Source organism: Typopeltis vanoorti, chromosome 5 (assembly GCF_054136105.1).
Source record: "Typopeltis vanoorti isolate ZY-2024b chromosome 5, IOZ_Tvanoo_1.0, whole genome shotgun sequence".
Classification (NCBI taxonomy): domain Eukaryota; kingdom Metazoa; phylum Arthropoda; class Arachnida; order Uropygi; family Thelyphonidae; genus Typopeltis; species Typopeltis vanoorti.
Genome location: NC_143553.1, coordinates 29,414,353 through 29,441,853, shown reverse-complemented (window position 1 = coordinate 29,441,853; position 27,501 = coordinate 29,414,353). Strand labels below are relative to the sequence as shown.

At 34.3% G+C, this 27,501-nt stretch overlaps 1 protein-coding gene across 1 annotated transcript in view; it reads right to left on the bottom strand.

The window, feature by feature from the left end:
* Ide (Insulin degrading metalloproteinase) overlaps positions 1–27,501 on the bottom strand; it is a 599,910-nt gene that overhangs the window by 536,429 nt on the left and 35,980 nt on the right. The window contains exons 2-3 of the mRNA XM_090392302.1: positions 13,070–13,260; positions 990–1,066 (exon numbers count right to left, since the gene is read on the bottom strand). Coding sequence (XP_090248428.1) covers positions 990–1,066; positions 13,070–13,260 — 268 coding nt within the window. The remainder of the gene's footprint in view (positions 1–989; positions 1,067–13,069; positions 13,261–27,501) is intronic.

The following is a 27,501-nucleotide window of genomic DNA, read 5'->3' as shown; positions in this document are numbered from 1 at the left end:
TCCTACAATGCAGGCAGAAAGCACAATATCAAGAAATCAGCATACAAAATCCCTTGGAAACTAGAAACCAATGTGCTTTGTACAGACTTCCATTGGCATATTCATAATAAAGATGCCTACTGCTGGCCTGGTTGGTCAAGCAGTTAGCACTTCTGTTCTCCAAACAACAAGCTGCAAGGTTTAAATGCTACTGTGAGCATGGATGTATGTAATTGTCTTTAGGTGGTAGGCCTGAAGTCAATTGAAAAAGTTCCATGTTTGGTTTCTACAACAGAGTTTTCAGACCAGGTAAAAAATTTTTAAAAATACAAAAAATAAAAATAACAGAAAGAGAAAAAAAAAATCCTTAGCCCACCACCATGCTAATATCCTATAGCTTTACAAACCTTACAGGCAAGAGGGCTACATAAAAAATAATACACACACAACTCACCCTATGTTGTGAAACACTGATATTACTCAGAAAAACTAAAAGAAAGTAATAACTGCACTTGTTCAGGTGAACCAATTAAACTGCAACTCAAGCTATATTATATGTATTTCTGGTCATTTACAATTGATTCATTGAATTGCCTCTATTTGGTTTGCATGTTATCAGCATTCATGCTGCACCTACAAATGATTGTATCTCAGAAACACAAAGTAGATATTTACTGAGACCTTTTCATTAGTTTTGAGATTTTTGAATATACTTTAAAGTTTACAACAGTGGTATTAGAATCACTCTGTACATGATAAACCTATGTCACAAGCTACAACTCAACTAGAGATTCCTACATTAATTGGTAACATATGAAGTTTGTCTTGAACGAACACAAAGAGATGGCTATCGATAACATCTTCAATGAGAGTTTTCTTATTTGTTTCCTTTCCAGGAGATGCTGTAAGTTTCAATGCCACATGAAAAAAAAAAAATTATGAACAATTTTGAAAATAGTAAAGAAATTGTTGAATGAAAAATATACATTGCTAAATATCATTAAACTTACTTTTTCTGTGCCCAAAAAAAGCATATGCTCACAGAGATGAGCTAGTCCAGAAAGTTGTATTGGATCACTCATGCAACCTATAAAAAAAGAATTTGAATTATAAATTTTGGAAATGGTAGACAAAGACTTTAAATTTCCATATCAGTTAGAATTAATGAAACCAAGATAATATGAATAAATCAGAGCAGAAGCAACAAAATATCACAGAAGTATCCAAGTGAAACCTGCAAGATGGATTTATAGAACAATTCTTATAGATAAGCTTATAACGTTAGTTAGACATACTAATAATTTTTTTTTCTAATAATGTAAACTAAATTATTAATTATAAAAGCTTTAATTACTGTATTTGTTGGCATATAAGACGCATCCCCTTTTTTGTACACATTTTTTAGGAAAAAAACTTTATCACTAAATATTATAATGAATTTAGAGTATTTCAAACATAAAGTAATAAGTAGGTCTACTTTCAACAAATACCTAATCTAACTAAGAAAGAGTCCCATCTTTTAATCTATTTCATGAAAACCCAGAAATTCATCTCAGAGCTAAATGAAGAGACACTTGAAACCGCTTCTAAATCAGAATCCGAGTCCTCATACAACAAATTGTCCTCTGTACCATCCAATGCATTACTAATGCCACACTTCTTAAATGATTTAACCACTGTCTCAGTTTTCACAGCATCCCATGAAGCTTTAACCCACTCACAAACTTGCGAAATGCTAGGCCTCTTCCTGATGGCATTACCTCAAAATCTAAAGACTGCATCTAGCTGTTCCACTTCCCCTTCATAAATCCCTTAAATGGTTTATTAACACAGATCTAAAGGTTGAAGCTGACTAGTTAGATCTCCTGGAATTACAGCTAACTGAGTTTTTAACATCTTCTGTTCTGTGAGAATGAAACTGGTCCCATACTAACAGGGCAGGCTTCTTCAACAGTCCCACAGGACGCCTAGACCAAATTTTATCTATCCATAACTTCATTCCTCCTCCATCCATCCAGCCGTTTGCGTGAACATGTACAAACACTCCTTTTAGCATCTTCCTTTTAAAAATCAATAGTGGCGGCAATTTTATCCCGTCAGCACAACAGGATAAAACAACTGTGTAGCGAGTTTTTTCGTGCCCAGAAGTTTTAACAGTAACACTTTTTGTGCCCTTGGAATCTCCAGTTTTGTTTGAGGTCACATCAAAAGTCAGCGGAACCTCGTCCATGTTTCCCATTTGTGCAAGTTCAAAATTATCTCATTTCTTTGCATTAATGACGAATCGATGAAATTCAATTTGAGGACACTGAAAGTCCCGCTTTTCTGTGGTCTAAAATCCGAGTATTCAGTTCTGCCTCGAGTTCTGGCCATTTTGCAGTTCCACTTCGTAAGTTATGTTTATTGTGAGTTGCTTTTTTCAGATCCTCTTCCTGATTCCGTCAAGTTCTTATCATTTTCTCAGTTGGGGGGGGTGCCCGAAATGCCTCTCTGCAGTCCTCTTTCCATGTTCTTTAGCATACGCAATCACACGTAACTTGTATGCAATATTGTAGCAATGCCGACGTTTTTCAGCCATAATTTGCCAAGAAATTTAGAGAAAATTTAACAGCAGATATTTATCGCCGTTCACAACAACCGCGACAACAATTGGAAAGTTTAAACGAACAGGAACACAGCTGCGATCGTCTATAACAGCTCATGGGCATCTGCTGAACTCTACGTAACTGGAATTCTCTCACACACCGCAAGAAAGAAATCGCGTAACTCGGAACCGAGAAAATTTCCAGAAATGAAAGTAATAAAAAACTGAGTATTGGCATATAAGACGCACCCTGTTTTTCAGACCTATTTTAAAAGAAAAAAAGTGCATCTTATACGTCAGCAAATATAGTAATAACTACCTGTATTTCAGCAATGTTACATTTCCATCTTCAGGGATCACAAAACAATGACATGCATGCAGGTGCTCACACTCACTAAGCAAATGAGGCTGAAGAAAGGCAAGTGAAGTTGGTCCTAGAGCCCTAGAAGGTGTCCCCTAGTGGGCTAAGTTGTATCCTGGCTGTTGGGTTGACAGTCTTAGAATGTATGCTTCCCAAATTTGGGGCAGTCTCATGCACCCAAATTTGCTGAGGTTTGAGAAGTTTTTCAGAGTTGAGGCTGATTCAAGTAATAATCTTTCATACTTGTATAACAATCTTGTGTTTAGTATTCTACCAAATGCCATCACAAAACCCAGTAATATATCATATATCCATTTACTTTTTTGAACTCAACTGCCGTTTATCATAAAAAAAAGTAAGCAGAAGTCATGCCCAACCTCTGAAAAAGCCTAGAGGATCATATCTCCTGTTCACCCAATTTTGATCTCGAGAGCATTTGAGTTGACTCTGTCCAGAAGTCTGTACATTTATTTTTAATTAGTGTTTCGGATTTTCGCTGTCTTGATGGCAATTTTGAATGGATGGACTTCATCAATGCCAAGGGTTGTATTCTTATATTTCCAGTCAGTTTTGAAAGTTTACTAATTAAATTATCATCATCATCATCATAACACCAATTATGGGTACACAACAACTGGCGATGATCAACTGGGCGATAGTATGAGTTATGAGTCATTTCCACAGAATTAAAAAAAAAAAAAAAACTAAAAATAATCCAGACCTAATGACCTAGACTCACCTAAGCTTACCTGTGTGAATTTGGCTCTGATATTCTAATTTTCGATAAATTAAAAAAAATTATTTTTTAGAAGAATTATATCATATATCAAAATTTGTAGGATCATTTAAGAAAGAATTGGTTACAAAGAGTGGTTTAAAGTGAGTGATTAAAAAGAATGATTTAAAAATGAAAAGGTATAATTGCACAATATTAAAATAAAGAAAATACAGTTTTTTTAATTCATTTATTAATATTATTTTGTAATTACAAAAAAAAAGTATATGAAATTCAAACCAAATTTTTATTTTAAATTTATTAATTCATATTATAGTTATATGCAATACCAAGTAAATATTCTATTATATTTTCCCTATCGTAATTTATAACTTTTTTCAAAATTCTTTGGTCAGCTTCATCGTAACGTCTACATTTGTGCTGATGTTGATAACCTGCTACTGTTCTTTCATAATCAACATCATATGTTTTGTTTAATTTTTTGCAGTCCATTTATAAAAATCAATAAATTTGGATGACTTGTGCTGCTGCCAAAGCTCAACTGCAATTTTCGATGATAGGCTTCCGCAAAATTATTTGTCCTATCGCTTCCATTTATTGTTCTTTAGTACACAGGCCAAACTTTTGAGGGAAAAATTGGTGAAGCCGTGGTTCTATTATTCCTTAGACGACCTATGTATGTGTTCGTAAACCATTCTAAAATTGATTCAAATTCATTGGATAAAATGATTCTCAATTTCAGAAATAGCGTAAATAATATCTTGTTCTGGAACAAAAAGCAAGCGAATTGTTCATTTTTAAATTTAAAGCGAATTGCGCATCAGAATTGTATCTGGTTAAAAGATTGCATGAAGCTAAATGCTTACAAAGATTTTGTACGAGATGAAAAAAAGCAACCATTTATGTTAGCTTGTGGAAATACTATACATAAAGCTTGATGAACGGCAATTTCATAACCAACATTTATATTTTCAGATTCTAGTAATGGAGACATTTCATGTATCATATAAAATAATTTTGTTTATATTTCAAGAGTCTTATTAAGTAATAAACAATACAAAACAGGACCTCCATCCCTTCTAGCCAAAATAACAAAATTCGAGCAAAAAGATGGGGAGAAAGTAAAAAATGTGCCATTCGTGAAACTCGGATTTTTCATCCCGTAAACTCAAGAAAATAGACCATAGTACCCACATTATTTCAGACAGTGACATATCTGTTAGGGTTAGCATAAATAATTCATTCATGCTTTGGCTCCACACTGCACGACTTTCATGACCAAAAATTATTATTCTCATTATGATATAAACTAAAATTAACTAGCTGTCTCATTTTTTGCATGGGAAATTTCAATATAACTTCTCTACAATTTCGTAATTCTACAAAATAGAAATAAACTTAATTATAAGGCTGATCTCTGGCACAGGCAGGCGGGTTTTTCGTGCTGAAAACTTGGGTTTTTCATCCCGTAAACTCAAGAAAATCGACCGTAGTACCCACATTATTTCAGACAGTGACATATCTTGTTAGGGTTAGGTACCAAGAGATGGCAGCACTTGTTTGCCAGTCTCTTCATCGGTGGCTGCTATAATTAGTGATAGGCATGGGCCAGCTATCTCTGATTGGCTACCGGTAGAGATTGAACTGCCCACTCAGTCTCCAAAAGCTAGATAGGGTATAAAGGCCTCACCTACTCCCTATAAAGAAATAAAAGGCGTTAGCTGATTTTTTTTTTTTTTTTTGATTAAGCGAGATTTTTCAAATTTTATGTTTATATTGTTCTTTTAACTCATTTCTCAAAAAATTATTTAAATTTACCAGGTAGCAGATAAAAAGTAATTACTCCATACTTCAAGGATACATTTTTCTCCTGTTTTCATGCCACCTTTATTATCTCTAATTCCTTTTACAGCAGTCTTTCCTCCATTTCTGAGCTTCTTCGACAACCTCCAGAATATCTTGCCACCTTCTTGATATTTATTTTCTATATTCTTACCAGTCTTCCCATGACTTTTGTTTAGCTAGTTTTACACAGTGTTTAGCTTTCATACATTTGTCTCTGTATTCTCTAAGAGCACGAGCTGACTTATTTGCCAGGAACTTTTGATATGCTTTCTTCTTTTCCTTCACTGCCTCTAACTTCCTGGGTCCACCATGGAGTCCTGATTTTTCTATCCTTACAGACAACCTCACCACATGCCTCTATGGCTGAATCAATCAATGTTTTCTTCAGGGCTTGGCACTGAGTCGCCAAGGTTTGGTTCCTGTTCTCAAACTCTTTCATTTTTTCTTCAATAATCTTTGTGTATTTTAGTCTACAGTTCACATCCGAGAGCTGCTCAACTTTTATTCACTTTAAAACTTTCTTACATGTTATTCTTTTCAATATGAAATTCACTTTTATCCTGCTCAAGACTAAATAGTGATCGCTTCCAATTTTAAATCCTCTGTACACTCTGGTGTCCTGCACCAGGGTGAAAACATCACTATCAAAAATAACATAGTCAATGAGACTTTTCTTATTCCTTGCTTCTTTTCTCTCCATGTGAATTTGTGCACATTTTTTATGTTGGAACATGGTGTTAGTAATAACCAGTCCATGTCCTGAGCAGAAATCCAACAAGTATTTGCCATTATTATTAGCTTTGCTCTTTTCTCCAAATTTTCCCAAAATATTTTTGTATGTCTCACAATCATTTCCTACTCTGCTATTTAGATCCCCAACAAGGACCAACTTTTCCTTTTTCATTGTGTCAGTTGCTTTTTCTAAAGCATCAAAAAATTCCTCCACTTCTACCTTAGTAGAACCTTCTGTGGGACCATAGGCACAAATAAGTCTCATTGTCCAGTTCCCCATTCTCATATTTGCCCACATCACTCTACTTTAGAGAGCCTGCCATTCAAGAAGATTAGCCTCGTATTTTGTGTTGAATACTATGGCTACTCCTTTTCCTTGATTGTCATTGCCTGAATATAACATTTTGTATTTATTGCTTAGAAAGATCTCAGTAGTTTTTGTTTTTTTTGTTTCAGTCACCCCTATTATGTCGATCTGGTACTTATCTAATTCCTCAGCTAGCTCCATTTCTTTGCCATTCAGACTTCTTATGTTGATAGTACCGATCTTTAACTCTGGTGATGTTGAGTTGGGGTGTGTTTTCAGATTTGTTCCAGTAGCTGACTTTTCGCTGTTCGCCCTGGTTCCCTGGCAAAAACAACGGGGGCCTTGTTTAACTGCGCGACGCCCCAGCCTGCATGAAATTTTGTCATGTTGTACCATTATTTTTTATTTTGGTTTAACCAATAAGAATACAATTTGGTCGGCTAAATCCCAAATTGCCAGCCCATCCTCATTCGTTCAGTATCCAGGTAGATACTAAACAGGGTGCACCACGAGAAGGTGAGGATTGGACATTAGGTCAGAAGCCCTGTTCGTTTCTCCGCATTCCTTTAAAGGCTATGTGGAGGTCTCCTCTCAGTTATACAGCTTTGACCCTTAAGCATCCCCCTTTTTTGATCTAATAATGTGTATTTTGTAATTCTTCCCAAAAATCTCATTTCACTTGTTTTTATTCTTTGTTTATTGCCCAAATTTCACTCCCATATAATAATGTGGGCACTGCTAAAGTATTGTAGCAGTGCCCACATTGCTAAAGTATTGTATATTTTCAAGCGTGTTTTTTTTTTTTGTACTATATTTGGGCTGAGTGTTCTATTTATCAGGCTTATAATCTGTAAAAATTTTGAAGTTTTTAATTTTATGTCATTTTCTCCTTCATATTATATTTCACATCGAAGATAACTGAAAGTATTTATCTCTTCTATTATTTTAATATTAATACTATTTTGCTTCTAACTGGAGTTTGTCCACAAAATGCTATTGTTTTAGTTTTATCTATGGAAATTTTCATTCCAAACTGTTCTACTATAATGTTTAAATTATATATTGCTCTTTGTAAATTGTCTTCCTATCTGATATTATTACCTGATCATCTGCAAATAATAGCATATTTATTTTGTTATTCCGATAAATTTCTATACCTTGATTGCTTAAAGTGTTCCACTGTATTAATATTTCATTAATGTAAATTTTGAAAAGTGTTGGAGACAGAGGGCATCCCTGTCTTACTCCTTGGTTTATAGATTGTTTTTCAGACAACTTTTCATTTATTTTTATTTCATTATATTTATATATATTCAATATTGCATGCAGTAAAATATTAGGTATATTTATTCTTTGTAATATAATATATCAAACAGTATATATCTTTTTACTTTGTCAAATGCTTTTTTGTAATCTATAAACAAAAGATGAGTTTCCAAATTAAATTCTCTTCATTTTTCTATACGTAGTTTTAAACATAAAGCTGCATCCATTGTGTGTCCTTTTCTCAATCCATTTTGATATTCTAATAATATTTTTTTGCTGTACATTTTTAGTTTTTCATTAAGTATGTTGCTATATATATATATAGCATATATTCAATAAACTAATACCTCTGGTAGTTAGCAGGTTTTGTTTTATCCCCTTTTTTAGATATAGGTATTACTATGCTTGTATTCCATTCTATTGGTATTTGTCCATTTGTATATATTTTATTTATAAATTCTAGTAATCTTAGATGAAATTTTTTTCCAGCAAGTTTATCCCATCTTCTCCTGCTGATTTGCAATTTTTTATTTTATTTAGGTTATCCTTTAATTCTTTCATTGTTATCATATCATTTAAAGTATTTTGTAAGTTTCTGGTGTAATTATTTTTGATGCCAGTATTATATGTCCAAAGATCTGTAAAGTAATCCAAGAATTCTTTTACATCTATTTCATAATTTATATTTGCAGTTTCTTTTATATCTGCATTCATGTGTTTTAGTATTTTGTATGCACTGGATCTTATTTTGTATATATCATTTTCCAGATATGATACAAATTTTTCCCAGCTTTCTCTGTATCTCTTTCTGGTTTCTCTTTTGACTATTGCTCATCTTTTTTTATATTCAGTTTCATCTTATTTATTGCTACTTAGCCATCTTTTAAAAGCCAGCTTTTATTTTCAATTACTGTTTTTATTTCATTGTCCCATATACGTAATTTTTTATTTTTATGATATTTTTTGTGTGTTTCTAGACTTTCATATGCTGCTGATATGAAAATTTCTTTTATATTATTCCAATCTTTCTCGATGTCTTCATTTTCTTGTATTTTTTCTAAGTAGTTATTAATCCTCTGTTGGTATAAATTGCTTAAACTTGAATCATTTAGTAGTCTTACTTTGTAATTAGATTTTGTTTCTCTACTTTGTTTATTTTTTTGTATTATTTGTAGCCAGTTTGGTGGAAATCTAAGTTTTGCCTGTATTAAATAGTGATCTGTGTCAATTTCTAGCTCCCTTCTAACTTTAATGTCTAGGAAGAGGTTTGTTGCTTTTTCATTTGCTATAAAGTAGTCTATTATTTATTTTTGTCCTCTTGCACACACGTATATTTATGTACATTTTTATGTTTGCAAAATGTATTCATTATTTTAAAAGTATTATATATTGTATAATCAATGAGTTGCTTTCCATTTTTTCTTACTGTTGGATCTCCAAAATTTTGTATATTATTGATAATATTTTTCATTCCTATTCTGGCATTAAGATCTCTGGCTATAATATGGTCTGTTTCATTTAATATTTTATATATTCCTTGTAACTCTTTGAAAAAGTAATAATTTTCCATCATCATCATCAAATTCCTGACATCCTATCATATCCTGTACAGCCCTCAAGGGCTGTACAGGATATGATAGTACTACATGAAAAATTTACATCATTACTAACTTCCTATCTACAATTTTCCTCCAAATCAGCCTGTTACTTGTCAAAACTCCACCATTATCAGATCTTATATTTCTATCATCTAAGGCACTTTGTACCGTATCAATCCACCTATATCTTGGTCGTCCTCTGGGTCGTTTTTCAGCCAACCTGGCAGAGAATACTTGTTTTGTTAACCTTTCCTCGCCCATTCCCACTCTAATCTCATACCACCTGAGATTAGCTCTGCTAACGCATTCCTGGATACTGACAATGTCAAGTTCTTTCCTAATATCCTCGTTTTTAATATGATATTGCCATTGATGCCATCTGTTCATGCCTCTAATCTTTCTCAGGACTCTCATATCTGCAGACTCTAGTCTTTGGTCAAGTGTTTTACTTCTGACCCAGCTCTCAGATCCATAAGTTAAAACTGGTTCGAACACTGTCTTGTATACAGCTAATTTAGTGTTCCGACTAATTTCTCTATTATTCCATATAAATTTATTCAATTGACTGCCTACCATAACAGCTTTGTTGATTCTGTTGTCTATTTCTATATTTAATTTACCATCTTCAGTAAAAATCATGCCTAAGTAGCGGAAATGTTTTACTTGTTCCACAGGTTCCCTGTTCACAACACAGTTGACATTTTCAACAATTCTACCTATTTTCATTGTCTTTGTCTTTTTAATGCTGACCTTCATACCACATCTATTACAACAGTTATTCAATTTAGTCAGAGCATCTTGTTGCAAACTTGCAGCGGATTTATTTAGAAGTATAACATCGTCTGCATAAAGCAAAGAGCTGACATTAACATCTCCAATTCTGATATCATGTTTAATACCACTTTCCTTCATAATTTGATCCATATAGATAATGAATAACAGAGGGGATAATGTACATCCTTGTCTCACACCAGATTTAACATTAAACCATCTCCCTATACTTCCTTCAATTCTAACTGATGACTTACAACTCAAATACAGACTAAGTATTGCTTGATATAATGCCCCATTGACACCATATAACTGTAGCATATTGAATAGCTTCTCTCTTGGCACCTTGTCATATGCCTTTTCCAGATCTACAAAACTTAAATACAGATCTTTGTTATATTCCCATGATTTCTCAACTATTTGTCATGAAGTGAAGATCTGATCCTGACAGCCTCTATTTGGCCTGAATCCAGCTTGTTCTTCACCAAACTTTTCTTCCATAATTCTTCTCAACCGTTTCTCAAGTATACTTGCATAGATCTTGCCAGGAGCACTCAGTAAGGATATACCTCTGTAATTCTCACATTCAGTTTTATTTCTCTTTTTATATATGGGCACTATTAGAGCTCTACTCCAATCATTGGAAATTCGTCCCTCTGTCCAGGCTTTCTGAACTATGCAGTGCAGCCACTGCAAGACTTTAATACCACCATACTTCAGCATTTCTGGTCAAATATCATCTATTCCTGCTGCATTTCTGCATTTCAAGCCTTTGATGGCTTTTTCTACTTCAAGTATGGATATGTATTCCTGACTGTATGCCTGTTGAGTGTTTTTTTACCACTGTGCTATCACTGCTTGTTTCATTTAGCAATTTTTCAAAGTAATTACTTCATACTTCAAGGATATCTTTTTCTCCTGTTTTCATGTCACCTTTATCATCTCTAACTCCTTTTACAGCACTCTTTCCTCCATTTCTAAGCTTCTTCAACAACCTCCAGAATATCTTACCACCTTCTTGATATTTATTTGCTATGTTCTTGCCAAAGTCCTCCCATGACTTTTGTTTGGCTACTTTTACACAGTGTTTCGCTTTCTTACATTCATCTCTGTATTCTCTAAGAGCAAAAGCTGACTTATTTGCCAGGAATTTTTGATATGCTTTCTTCTTTTCCTTCACTGCCTCTTTAACTTCCTGTGTCCACCATGGAGTTCTGATTTTTCTATCCTTGCAGACAACCTCACCACATGCCTCTCTGGCTGAATCAATCGGGGTTTTCTTCAAGGCTTGCCACTGAAATTCCAAGGTTTGGTTCCTGTTCTCAAACTCTTTCATTTTTTTTTCAATAATCTTTGGCATACACTCCAACAACTGTTACATTTTCTTTATTTAATCGCACTTCTAATATTCTTTCATTCCAGTATGTATAATGAATTATTTTTGCTTTAATTGATCCAAATCTTTACACCAGTTTTTTTGCATGTATTATAGTCCACTCCACTATTGCATGTAGCCCACCTCACTATATATGATACTGTAGTTAGCTGTTTCTTTTGTTCCTTTAAGTTTCTTTTTTGTTTCTGTAAAAACTGCAATTTTTATATTTTCACCTAAAATTTTATCTAATTCTTCTTCTTTATGTGCTATGCTTCTAATGTTCCATGTAGCATATTTCACCACATTTTTCTTTTTCCAAAGTTTCTTAACCTTTTCCAGTTTGCAGTTGTTTCCCATATTTTCTGTCCAGTTTGGTTGCCTTGGTCTTGCACTACCTGTAGGATCAGCTAGACTTCCATCACTTGCAGGCGCAAACTTGACTTGTTTGTCTGTTTGCTTACTTGGGAAATGGAGTAAAAACCAGGTTTAAAATTGCTTGGCATTTTTAACATTTATTATACCCAAGGTAAAATACTTTCTACAGTTTGGATTTCGTTGAGACTTGAAAGTAATATGTGTTTCCCTATGTCAAGTGACTAGCATGACGATAGGTATCCTAGTGGTGGAGGTTGCCACCTTAAGACAACTAGGCTTGCCTTTTTTTAGTAGATAGTGGAAACTACAGTTTGAGAGGAAATAGTCATCCCCCCTTCCCCTTCGAATTGCTCTAATAGCACTGGGGGGGGAGTAAGAAGTAAGAGAGAGTAGAGGGAAAGAAGAGTAGAAGACCAGTCTCCAGATATGATATACCAAGTGTATTTTGTACTAAGTAAGATCAGATCTAGCTTTGGTATCTCGGGTTTGCCAAGTCCATATTCACCAATGTGAGCCCCTGAGAAAAATTAATTAAAATAATTAATTAAAAATGAAAATAATTAAATTATTTTGCTATGAAATGACAAATGGGTTTAAAGATACCCTGCATTTCTATAATAAGTTTTAGGTTAAAGCATTATTTTCATCTTCCACTTCTTCAAAGATAATATATTTATAACTGAAACTGATCCAAATTGACTTTGTCGATGATGCAAGAATCCAGGGTCCCTGCAGTCACAAGTACAAGCAACAATCACTATATATCCTAACAGAAAAGATTCCATTTTATCAAATTCTAGAAAGCAAATAAATAATAGTTTGTGTTTTTTTCTTCCTCATGAATGCCTTGTAGTAGTAAATGAATTTCAGTGTCTCGTGTGAAAGGCTAACACTACCCCAAGGGACCAAAAGTGACTTCATAAAAGACCATTCCATAGAATTACATACTACAAGTCGACAGACATAGCCGAGATATTACGACAAACACAATTCTATCAAAATTTCTACTTGTATCAAATTTCAAATTAAAATAAATCTATGACTTTTAATTACAATGAGCCTATTTACAACGAGTTATATGGATAAAATGATCAAAATGAATTATCTCACATAAAGAACAAATAAAATTTAACTTACCCACGTGAACATCCAATGACGCTGCTGATTTATCAGTTGTGTTATCACTTATAAGCAAAATTTTCATTCCATTGTTAAGTTCAAATCCTTTATATAAACATTTATCTTCTTCAGATTTAATTATATTATCAATGACTTTGCATTCACATAAAACATTCTGGATAGTCATTTTAGTTTGTATAGAAAATGTCCTATATAGAAGATAACATATGTTAACATTAGACAGTATCTAAAATTATAAGAATTTAAAAATTGAATATCCATTATGACATGATTGCAAAATATGTGTGTGTGTGTATTATATACATAAAGGATTTTAGATACAATACTCCGAGCCTCAGTAACTCAGTCAGCATAGATGAAGTCTATTGGTCAGAAAGACTTGGGTTTGATTCCCATCCAAGACTCAGGAACCTTTATTTTGTCTCTTTCAATTAAAGGTGAGTTAGCTGGTCTCATACGGAAGTAGGAGGTTTTTTTCACCCAGAAACTCGTGTTTTTCATCCCCAGAATAGGCAAACCAGCCTCGTGAACACATGCATCTGCAGGCATAGGGCTAACCACCTTATCCTCAAAGCTGTCGTGGTTTCAAATCGTAATAGGCCATGCCTAATAAGAGCATAACGGGCCACTAGGTCTAATATATGTGAAAGAAGGAGGAGGAGGAGGAGATACAGTATTCCCTCAATCATCCAACCACACTGGAAGAGCAATTTTCAAGTAACTGAAGGTACAATTATATGGTGCCGTAACTAGAAGTTCATCTGATAAATCAACCTATTCAAGAATTAGTTAACTCAACATTCATTTGAAGGTCAGCAAGAAATTAACAACACCTGAAGTGCTTTAGGTATGCAAGGTATACACAAAAGAAATGACAGAGAACAAAGTCTTTGAAATTTGCAGAAAAGAAGGAACAGTATATAGGAAATACCGTATTTGCCGGCATATAAGACGCACTGGCCTATAAGACACACCCCCATATTTGTACAAATTTTTTAGGAAAAAAAAATTTATCACTGAATATTATAATCAATTTACAGTATTTCAAATATACAGTAATAAGTAGGTCTACTTTCAACAAATATCTAATGAGTTTTTTTCATGCCCCAAAGTTTTAACAGTAATGGTTTTTGTGCCCTTGGAATCTACAGTTTTGTTTGAGGGGACATCAAAAGTCAGCTGAACCTCGTCCATGTTTCCTATTTGTGCAAGTTCAAAAGTTTCTCATTACATTGCGTTAATCACGAATCGATGAAATTGAATAATTTTTTCTTCATATTCAGCTGGCATTTTTTGTGATATTTTTGTTTTAGTCTGCATACATAGCTGGTTTCTCTTCATGAATCTTGAACATCATGATGTTGATCCAGTAAAGTTGGAGTTCCCTTTGTTAGCGGCTATCGCTTTCGCTTGATGAATAATCATTTTTGTAGACAACGAAAGTCCTGCTTTTCTATAACCGGAATGCTCTCACTCATGCAAGGAAGCAAGAAAGAAATCGCATAACCCGGAACAGAGAAAATTTCCAGAAATGAAAGTAATAAAAAACTGAGTATGGGCATATAAGATGGCACCCTGTTTTTTCAGACCTATTTTCAAAGAAAAAAAGTGCATCTTATATGCCGGCAAATTTGGTACTTTGTTTAAAATGGATCTGGAGATCACCGAATGGAAAAATTTTAATGAAATTGATTATATTATGGTGAACAATATGGAAATACTAGAAAATGTATCTGTTATCATCCAATTTAATCATGATAGTTATCAGAGCATACTGAGAGCAAAGATAAAAATAAACATCAAGAGGGAGAGGATGAAATTGTTAATGAAAAAACTCACACTAGAAAGTGAAGATATAATAAACTATAAAGAAAAATTTGAGGAAATAATGGAAGCATAAAATGAATGATAAAATAGAGGAAATAGCTCTTCAACAATAATAGAAGTTACTAAAATTTTAAGAAAATCATTAATAGTAAATAGAACTTCTACAGAAAAAATTTACACACTTGATCTAATCAAAAAAGGAAAGAATTAAGGAAAATTGACACAGAAGTAGCAAAGACAATATAAAATTTGTGGAAATGAAAAAATCAGTTAGAAAATAAAATATTATTTAAGAACAATTCAGATCAAAATAGAAAACAAAAAAATCTTTGAAAATGATCAAACAAGGATTACATGGAAGGAAAAAATAGATTCCATATTTGCAAATAACCAAGGAACAGTACAATACAATATAATAGAGAAGAAATAATGAAAATATGCAGCGAGTTTTATAGGGACCAGACCTATACACAGGCAAGGAAACAGATTCAGATCCTCTATATTTAGATGAGGCTGATACAGAACCACCCATCATGATGGAAGAATTATGGAAATTCCAAAACAAAAGAATAATATAACTGGAGAAGATCGCATATTAGCAGAACATATAAAATCAAGGGGTTCAAAGTTAATTCATCATATTGGATAAGTTCAACGATAATTTCTTCTTCTCTTCTGTCTAAGACGGGTTGAGTCTTCTCTTGAGCAGGATCTTCCAGTCTTCTCTATTCCTTGCAGTTCGAAAAAGTTCCTTATATGTTCTGAATCCCGAGATGTTCTTTATTAATTTCAGCCAGGTAATTCTTGGTCTTCCAGGTCTTCTTTTTTCAGTTGGAAAAGTATTGATTAGGACGTTAGGAAGTCTGTCTGCATCCACGCGTACAGTGTGTCCAAACCATCTCAGTTGTTGTTTTCTAATTTTTCTATTATTGTCTTTTTATACAATAGTTCTTGTCTGACTGTGATGTTTGTTTTCTATCCAACTTGTTCTATTTATTTTTCTCAAGCATTTCATTTCAAATGCCAGCAGTTTTTTCTCCTCTCTTTTTTTAACTGTCCACGCTTCTGCTCCATAGATGACTGTTGGTATAATTATTGCTTCATATAATTTGATTTTGGCTTGCTTAGATATCTTGTTTGTTTTCCAGATTTTCTGTAATTTTCCCATGGTGGTGCATCCTATCGCTATTCTGTGTTGGATTTTTTTGAGTTCATCTATTGTTTCTGTTAGTTTTGATCCAAGGTATAGTTCGCCCACCGATTAGAGATCCAGCGACACTTCAGCACATCTTAGAAAAAGGAGAATCCATTCCAATAATAGGGTAATCAGTCCATATTGTGGGATGAGTTGTTTATTATTACCGGTCAGAAAATTAACTTCTCTTTTATGATTATTGTAGTTAACTATGTTGCTTGTATAACAGTTGGAAAATTTTACCTATAAAGCACGTGATTTCACGTGTTGGCGACCAATTCGGACGTCCTTCATTTCTTTCTCCCCTTCAGCATGAATCGACTATTCTTGGAAAGACAAGAAGCAGGGACCTACAAATGGTGGGCGAACTATATATGAAGTTGTCTACTTGTTCTATTTGTTCTCCGTTTAGGATAGCTGAGATGGTAGTTCTGTTCCTCCCTATTTTCATCACTTTTGTCTTTTGTATATTTATTGCCATGGCATATGTTTTACAGGTTTCATTTAGCTTGTTGATCAACTTTTGTAGTTCATTTGGGGTTCTTGCAAGAAGGACGAGATCATCTGCATATTTAATATTATTTATGTTTAAACCGTTGACATTGATTCTAGGCTCATTGTCTATTGCCTTCTTTACAACTTCTTCTAGATATATGTTGAATAGGCATCCTTGCATTACTCATTTTTGGATCTCTATGGGTTCTGTTGTGTGTTCTTTTTAATTATTGCATTTGTCTTAGAGTAATATTTTATCAGAAACTGTATTATATATTTGTCTATTGCTTTTCTAGTAGAATTTTAAAAAGGATTTCTCTGTTGACATTATCAAAAGCTTGTTTAAAGTCCACAAAACAACAATATAGTTCTTTATGGTCTTCCCAGCTGAGCTCTGCAAGTTGGTGCAATGTGAAAATTTGGTCTATTGTTGAATAGTTTCCTCGGAAACCAGCTTGTTCTATGCCTATCATTTCTTCGTAGGTGTTTTTTAATCTATTTTGTATAATTCTTATGAATATTTTATAGGTGTGAGGGAGTAAATTGATTGGTCTGTAATTTCTACAGTCTCTTTGTCTCCTTTCTTGTATATTGGGATGATTTACCCAGTTCTCCAGTCATCTGGGATCTCTCCTGTTTGTAGTATTTTATTGAATAAGGTTGTTAAATATTCTATTGATATGCTGCCTCCATATGATGATAATTTAACTACAGAAAAAAATCCCAGTGCAGTGGAATAAATCCTTGATTATCTTTCTACATAAAAAAGGCAGCAGATATGATAACAATAACTATAATCAGTCTGCTATCACAACTGTTGATATCCATTACATTAAACAGGATCACAAGGTGTTTGGATGATGCACAGCCATATGAGCAAGCAAGATTTATATTACTGTTGAAGTATGACTGGAAAGAATTGGGTGTGTTGGAAATGTGAAGATAGAGAGACGTGGGAAAAGATAGAGAGACGTGCAAGGCTATGTCAGGTCAGCTCTAAAGAAAAACACCAAGCTGACATGCCACAGCCTCCACTTTTCCCACGAGCTCTGAAGACGACACACAGTCAAAAAGGCTCACACACTGTTACTCCCACCCCTAATCTTGTTCCATCATATTCTATCCTTCTCCTTACCCCAAAATTTCTATCTTTCATTTTCTTTCCAAAGAATTCTCAGCCCACCCTTAAAACCCACATTCCTCTTGCCTTACCCTAAATTCTCCCATGTCTCTATTCTCCACATTTCCAGATCTCCCCCACCTCCTTTCAGTCATACTTCAGCAGTAATATAAATGTATATCGCTATACACTGGAGGCCACTCAATAAGAAGACAACAAGAAACATCCTACATAGGTATGTCCAAAACTATTCTTCACATATATTCTTCATATATCTTTAAAACATCAGTAATATCCTAAAAATTGAGTAAAAAGCCAGTGGCATTATAAAAAGGGGTACTCTTAAACAAAAACAGGCAAAATAGCCATAAAAAAATAATGCTGTTTATTGTCTTACCACTCTTTCCTAAAACTCCTACAAAGAGTGGCATATCTAGAGCTTTTGCCACCCCTCTCAATACACACCAAAAATACTACAGAAAGTCAAAACGACGTATAGGGAAATAACTTAAAACACTATGGAAACGACTTCTATTGGGATTTATTAATCAAGTATCTTTTTTGAACAACTATGTTATACCAACTAGTTTCACCAACTGAGGCTGTTGGCATCTTCAGGGTACATAACTGATATAAGGCACTTAAAGCTAAAAACTGTTACAGACTATAAATCAACCGATTCCAATTATATTTGATAAAACAGAACATGTAAAATACATGCATAGCACGTGTATGATTTCACTTGTTATTCAGGAACGTTCTATAATTGGCGCTATAATTCAGTTCCTATATGTTTAGAGATCTAATGAGGGTCTTCCAGATCTCAGGCAAGATTAATCCTTGGTTCCTGTTAAGGTTTTGTACCAAACAGGCAAATGTTGTGGCTTCTTTAATAATTTTTGGGAGTGGAAATCCTTCTCTATGTAAGGAATGTGCTTTTATCCCACTGTATAATATGATTAGTTCTTCAGAAATGAAAGAATAAACTCAATTTTTCTTCTCTGTTGTTATTAAAGTCTCCAATGTGCTCATTTTGTTTAATCTCAAGGCTTCTTGAGTCTGGCCGATGTAATTTAAACCGCACGAGCAGGGTATGTTGTAAACTCCAGCATATTTGAAGAAAGGATGGCCGTCTTTTGGAGATCTTAAGATCTTAGCTGTCAAATCGTTTCTGTAGGTTTAAAAGTCACTCTTATTCTATGGGGTTTGAGGAGTCTTGCAACCTTATCAGAAACTGTCCCCACGTATGGAATGACGATTGTAGAAATATACTGTGTGTGTCGTCCCGTTGCCTTTGCGGGGATGGGGGGGGTCAGAGAAAAGTATCTTGTGGACGAGTCTCTGAGGGTAGCCATTCATGGTGAGGTTGTTAGATATCAGAGATAATTCATCCTGAGATCTTGTTGATCTGTTGTAATGCAGAAAGCTCGCTTTTTTAGCATGTGTACAATGCTAAGTTTCTGAGAAATGTGGTGGGAGGAGCTAAAGTGCAAATAACGTCCTGAATTTGTGGGTTTTCAGTCAACTAAGAGGCTGAGACGACCATTTGTTTGCTTCTTAATTAGGGTGTCCAAAAATGATAATTGGTTATCTTTTTCAAGATCTAGAGTGAATTTGATTGTATGTAATGAGTTGATCTTGTTTAGAAAATCAAACAGGTCCTTTTTTGTGTGGTTCCAAACAATGAAAATATCATTCTTTCTTTTAGGGTTACACGGTGATCAGCACTCATATTTGTAGATTTAGGGACTCAAAAACACACGTGTTGAACAGATTATTTTATTAATTACAAATAAAATAAAACTTCGTTTCGACCTCTATATCGAGGTCATCATCGGAAGAATACAACTGTATACAGAACCAAGCTACATGCTCATGCTTTCTATATCAGTAAACTAAATCTACGTAGTTAATAAATCTTTTTCTTAGCCTGACCTCTAGTGATAGAAAGGAAAAACAAAAATAAAGAAAGAAAGAAAAAAAATTATATATAAAAAAAAAATAAAAAAAATTATATATATATTATAAATAGATAAATGCAACTACAATAAACTGTTAGAGTCCTCATGTATTAATATTCTGGATAGTAACAAAATGATTTCTTTCAGTTGCTATTGAATGTTCTAAACACTTCACCAGGTCACCAGGTTGTCTTCTTGTAAATACAAGAAGTATTCTTCCGATGATGACCTCGATATAGAGGTCGAAACGTCAAGTTTTATTTTATTTGTAATTAATAAAATAATCTGTTCAACACGTGTGTTTTTGAGTCCCTAAATCTACAAATATGAATGAAAATATCATCTACGTATCTCCACCATACTATGGGTTTAGGGTCTACTTGAGATAAAATTTTACTTTCAAGATCACCACCAAAAAATTCAACAATCTTTATGCAAAACGTTGTAAATCTAAACCTGCTCTGCCAGACGACAAAGTTATTTTTAATCTATCAGATCACATATTAACAAAACCAGAGATCTCTATACTCAAGAAAGGTTTTAACTTTGCGATAATACCTGATCATATTCTTAAAGTGGATATCATTTGTAATATAGAAAAGGCAGTCTCATTGTTACCGGAACCCATAGCTAATGATCTAAGATTAAAAAGTAGTATTATCCTCTCACCTTCAAGAACTCCTAACACAAACATCACCCCTCTGGAAAAAAGAACGATGTATAGTTTAAAGAAAAAGAAAGATATCATTATATTAAAAGCAGATAAGGGCAACTGCACAGTGATTTTAAACACCAGGGATTACGAAGATAAAATTAGCAACTTACTATCAGATACGTCCGTTTACCGTGTCCTAGTCACAGATCCAACATTAAAGAATCACAATGATACCAACGATTTATTGCATTGCATGGTAAACTGGCCTACAGATTTAAAACGAAGACTGAAGTCTATGCATCCCCTAGTACACAAAGATGGAATACCGTTACGCCCTATTGTAGAACGGTATCAACTCGCCCGCCTATCTGTTATCTAAACACTTTGAGCCTCCTCAAACAACACATCCATAATTCGGATGCTTACAAAATTCGCAACATTTCGTAGAGAAATTAAACAACATCTCCAATAAGGACCTACTTGCAAGTTTGGATGTTACATCTCTATTCACTAATATTCCTGTGGAAGAAGTTTTCAACATTTTAGGAAGTTTGTTTCTGCAAGATATCACTTTCCTGTTCCGTCATTGTTTAACATCAAACTTTTTCTTATGGAATAAAACCATATATCAGCAACTGACTGGCCTTGCAATGGGTAGCCCTCTCTCACCATCTTGTGCTGATATTTTTATGGAGGATCTTGAAAGTAACATTTTATCTCAAGTAGACCCTAAACCCACAGTATGGTGAAGATACGTAGATGTTATTTTCATTGTTTGGAACCATACAAAAAAGGACCTGTTTGATTTTCTGAACAAGATCAACTCATTTCACCATACAATCAAATTCACTCTAGATCTTGAAAAAGATAACCAATTATCATTTTTGGACACCCTAATTAAGAAGCAAACGAATGGTCGTCTAAGCCTCTTAGTTTACCGAAAACCCACAAATACAGGACTTTATTTGCACTTTAGCTCCTCCCACCACATTTCTCAGAAACTTAGTATTGTATACATGCTAAAAAAGCGAGCTTTCCGCATTACAACAGATCAACAAGATCTCAGGATGAATTATCTCTGATATCTAACAACCTCACCATGAATGGCTACCCTCAGAGACTCGTCCACAAGATACTTTTCTCTGATCCCCCCCGCAAAGGCAACGGAACGACACACAGTATATTTCTACAATCGTCATTCCATACGTGGGGACAGTTTCTAATAAGGTTGCAAAACTTCTCAAACCCCATAGAATAAGAGTGACTTTTAAACCTACAGAAAAGATTAGACAACTCTTAAGATCTCCAAAAGATGGCCATCCTTTCTTCAAATATGCTGGAGTTTACAACATACCCTGCTCGTGCGGTTTAAATTATATTGGCCAGACTTCAAGAAGCCTTGAGATTAGACAAAGGGAGCATATTGGAGACATTAATAACAATAGAGAAGAAAAATTTGGTTTATCCTCTCATTTCTCAAGAACTAACCATATCATAAAGTGAGATAAAAACACCATTCCTTACATAGAGGAGGATTTCCGCTCCCGAATTATTAAAGAAGCCACAACAGTTGCCCGTTCGGTACAAAATCTTAACAGGAACCAAGGATTAATCTTGCCCGAGATCTGGAAGACCCTCATTAGATCTCTAAACATACAAGAACTGAATTATAGTGCCAATTATAGAATGTTCCTAAATAACAAGTGAAATCATACATGCGCTATGCATGTATTGCATGCATTCTGTTTTGTCAAATATAATTGGAATCGGTTGATTTATAGTCTGTAACAATTTTTAGCTTTAAGTGCCTTATATCAGTTATGTACCCTGAAGATGCCAACAGCCTCAGTTGGATAAACTAGTTGTTCTAAAAAAATACTTGATCAATAAATCCCAATAGAAGTTATTTTCATAGTTTTCATGGTCAAGAAAATAACGTTTTACCATTAAAACACTATGTTTATTTTTGAAGTAAAACTTTAATTTAAACATTCTAAAATGTTATTTTTCTTGCTTTTCTGTTAGCAAAATCGTCGATGCCATTGGCGAAGTCTATTTCATAGTAATGTAGTTAATTCTTAATCAATTTTATTTAGAAAATCTCCTCTCACAACTAGCAACACTTACAGCAATTGTGAGGAAAATTCAATATTTGGAACTGAGTTCTTGAGACTGTATTTTAGAATTAGCTGCAAAAGTTCAAAAAGGTTCAAAGTGCTGCCCAGGGTGGACTCCCACCCCCAGCTATGCCACTACCTACAAATAGTTCACACCTTTTCAAATATACAATCTTATCACCAATCTTATCACCTTTTAACTTTTTTGAACCCTGTCCATTAATCCAATAAAACTTTTCACCCAATTATATCTCTCAATCAATCATGTCACCTATCTCCTCTAGTTTGCAGATTACATTACTTCAATCAAACAACATTTCATAGGCTTGACATTACTAGTTACACATCTCTTAACTCCTTTCAAAAACATGGTTCACATCAAATCTGTCACAGTAATCTGAGAATGGTCTCATCATAAATAATAATTATATGGGCACCTCCATGGAGTCCGAAGACTCAGCGCAGGAGACCCACTCTATCATACCAATCCTTGACTCCATTAACAGAAAATGCACTCACAACTGACTCTGCCAATCCATTCCGAACATTCACCACTCTCCAAGCAAAAGCTCTACTCCTCATATCCCTACTGACCACACCTCCAGGAATGACCACTTGTTCTAGCCAAATGCTGAAACACTTCCTCTGCATCTATCCTATAAAATCCTTTAAGCAACTTAAATGTTTCTATCATATCACCTCTTTTTACTCCTATCAATCAACTTCTGCAATCCACATACCTTCAATCTATCCTCATAGGGCACATTCCACAGGCCACTCACCTCTGAATCCTCTCCACCTCTTCCACATTACCAAGAAACCCAGGAGACAAGACTAGAGCACAGTAATCCAGATGTGGGTGTATCAAAGCCTTATAAAAAGGAATTACAACTTCCTTATCTCCACTTTATTCCACCATCCACTTTTACTTTCTGAATTGACTAACCTATTCAATATTTTGCTTGAGAGACTATATTCCTCACTTGGTTATTCTCACACTCACTTGCTTCATATTAGCCTTCACACAAACTGAATTGCTTCCACCCTAATTGCTTAAGTTTCCCTATTTGCATGTCAACAAGCTCAGTGAACAAAGCTCTCTTCAGACATCTAACACCAAAACCATTCAGATTTAGTCCATCCTCATTGTACAAATGCTTCTGGCAAAACAGCTGCAAGTTAATGCATATATTAGAGACAGTGATGGAGAGTTGATTAGCAAAATGAATAGGAAACTGCTCATAATTCCAAGCAAGTGTTTTTTTTTTTTTTTTTTAGGGGAGAACAGGAGGAATGTCTCAAAAAAGGAGATAACCAGTGACATGCCACCATGTTTGGTTCTTAAGCCCACCACTGTTTCAACTTTATTTGTTATTTCATATATACAATGACAGAGTATATTCATTTTCTTGATGACACGAAATTAAGAGTCAAAGGAAGTAATGTTGATGTCAGGTTCTTTCATGAGGATTTAAATAGCCTGTAAGTTTGGACAGATGAGTGGGATTACAGTTTTAATGTTGATAAGAGCAAGGATTTTTGCACTTCAGAGTGAAGCAGTGTAAAATGTACTGTGGAACAACATCCTAGGATATTTGGGATCTACAGATGATGAGTCAACAAAGATCTCAGTATTGACTGGGCAGATTGCAAGATTTATGAATGTCACCCAACATACTGCTACAATGATGATGGTGACATGACAAGTATATATAATGAGGTGGCAGTCTCACTACACAAGTAATGGTCATAAGACACCAGGCCCGGCTGGTGGCATGTGCGAAGTGTGCAATATACACAGGTGCTGCAGAAGAAAAGGGCCTTAAAGATGTCAAAAAATATTGAGATAAGAGTTTAAACGAACAACGAATGGTACAGAACAGTACATATAATTATGAATGTACATCATCCTCCATTCAGACCCCAGATCTTCCCGGAAATGAACAAATAAATTCTGAAATTGTATCCTGGACCTGATTATATCACTGTAATTTTTTATTAAAATTTACGAAAATATACCTAAAATAGTTCTTTATTTTTTAATGTATCATAAATCAACTTATGATTAATTATTGAGTTCCGTGTAAAAAAAATTTGTATAAGCAGGACTAATCTGTAGGTAACATTATACTGTAAAGTGGTTTCATTTGTTTTTCATTTCCTGTTCATTTTATTCACACTTTATTCTAAAAAATCTTTTTTGGAAAGGCGCTGAACATTAATCGCACACACAAGAAAAATACTAGGCGCCAGCGCTGTAAGACACATATACGACTTTTATCATCTGCTACAATGTGAGAAGGAAACTCTGGAGAGAATCCAAAGATAAGCAACTAAAACAATATAACTCTGAAATGTTTCTTATAAAGAGAGTTTCAGAGAAAAGGCAAAACATAGATCTTGGCAAATAGGCAGAAGAGAAGCATTATGATATGCCAATATGGATGACCCAAGTGAATGGCACATGAATTCACCAACAAACAGCCAATTGGTTCAAATCCTGCTAAGGGTATGGATGTTTGTAACTGTCTTTAGGTGGGAGATAAATTTCATCACCTAGTACAAGACCACTACCCCACTTGATGGAAGCCTGAAAAAGTTGTATGTTTGCTATCTCATCACTATTCTAAAAGCCCCTGTGACTATGGGAGAATTCCAGCTGGAGGAAAGCTGAAAATAAGATGACCTGGAATGTTCCCTGCTGATTTCTGTTGAGAAATCAGCAGAAAGTAGATTTTACACATGCACAATAAAATTTTACTGTCAATGTGTACACGGACTAAGCCAAGTAACTAAACAAGTTCCTTGGGTAAGAAATTGATATTTAACCTTCTTTCCTCACTAACAGTACTAGTCTCCATATTATCTCATGTACTTTCATTATCATGAAAACTGAGTGTTACAGGACAAACATTTTTTCATTTGGACTAAGCCATGTTGATATGTACTTCCTTTCTAAATATCTGTATAATTCCACCAAAATAATCTTTTACATATCGCATTCTGCTGTGTGTGTGTGCACGCGCGCGTATATATATATATACATAAATGACTCGTATACATATATGCACAAATTCATATGGAGAACTGTTATTGTCGATAGTGATGTTTTCTCCCTGGTGTAGAACACCAGAGTGTACAGAGAATTAGAAATTGAAAGTGATCATTTAGTGACAGAATAAAATTGAATTTCATATTGAAAAGTAGAACATGCAAGAAAGTTTTAAAGCAAATAAAAGTTGAGCAGCTCTCAGATGTGAAATGTAGACTAAAATACGCAAACATTATTTAAGAAAAACTAAAAGAGCTTGAAAACAGAACCAAACCTTGGAGACTCAGTGCCAAGACCTGAAGAAAACATTGATTGATTCAGCCAGAGAGGAATGTGGGGAGGTTGTTGTCTGAAATTATAGAAAAATCAGAACTCCAAAAAAAAAAAAAGTTAAAGAGGCAGTGAAGTAAAAGAAGAAAGCATATCAAAAGTTCCTGGCAAATAAGTTTGTTTGTGCTCTTAGAGAATACAGAGACAAATGTAAGAAAGCTAAACACTGTGTAAAACTAGCTAAACAAAAGTCATGGGAAGAATATCAAAAAGGAAGCAAGATATTCTGGAGGCTGTTGAAAAAGCTCAGAAATGGAGGAAAGAGTGCTGTAAAAGGAATTAGAAATGATCAAGATGAAAACAGGAGATAAAACAGGAGCAAAAGATATCCTTGAAGTATGGAGTAATTACTACGAAAAATTGCTAAATGAAACAAGTACTGATAGCTGTGTGGTAAAGAAACACTCAAAGAAGAGGCAGTCAGGAATACACATCCATACTTGAAGTAGAAAAAGCCATCAAAGGATAGAAATATGGAAAGGCAGCAGGAATAGATGATATTCGACCAGAAATGCTCGAGTATGGAGGTATAAAAGTCTTATAGTAGCTACACTGCATAGTTCAGAAGGCCTGGACAGAGGGATGAATTCCAGATGATTAAAGTGAAGTTTTCATAGTACCCATATATAAAAAGGGAAATAAAACTGAATGTAAAATTAGAGAGGTATTTCTCTACTGAGTGTTCCTGGTGAGCTTTATGCATGTATACTTGAGAAATGGTTATGAAGGATTGTGGAAGTAAAGTTGGGTGAAGAACAAGCTGGATTCAGGCCAAATAGAGGCTGTCAGGATCAGATTTTCACTTCACAACAAATAGTTGAGAAATCATGGGAATATAACAAAATCTGTATTTAAGTTTTGTAGATCTGGAAAATTCATATGACAAGGTGCCAAGAGAGAAGCTGTTCAATGCACTACAGTTATATGGTGTCAATTGGGCATTATATCAAGCAATACTTAGTCTTTATTTGAGTTGTAAGTCAGCAGTTAGAATTGAAGGAAGTACAGGAAGCTTGTATAATGTTAAATCTGGTGTCAGACAAGGATGTACATTACCCATTCGTTATTCATTATCTATATGGATCACATTATGAAGGAAAGTGGTATTAAACCTCATATCGAAATTAGAGATATTAATGTCAGATCTTTGCTTTATGCAGACAATGTTTTACTTCTAAATAAATCTGCTAGAAGTCAGCAAGATTCTCTAACTAAATTGAATAGCTGTTGTAATAGATATCATTATGAAGGCAAGCAATAACAAGACAAAGACAATAAGAATAGGCAGAAGCATTGAAAATATCAAATGTATTGTGAATGTGAGAACCTATAGAAAAGTAAAATATTTCAGCTACTTAGGCATGATTTTTAGTGAAGATGGTAAATTAAATATGGAAATAGACAACAGAATCAACAAAGCTGGTATGGTAGGAAGTCAATTGAATAAATTTATATGGAATAAGAGAGAAATCAGTCAAAACACTAAATTAGCTTTATACAAGACAGCGTTCAAACCAATTTTAACTTGTGGATCTGAGAGCTGGGTCAGAAGTAAAACACTTGACCAAAGAGACTGCAGACATGAGGGAAAGATAAGGGGCATGAACAGATGGCATCAATGGCAATATCATATTAAAAATGAGGATATTAGGAAAGAACTTGACATTGTCAGCATCC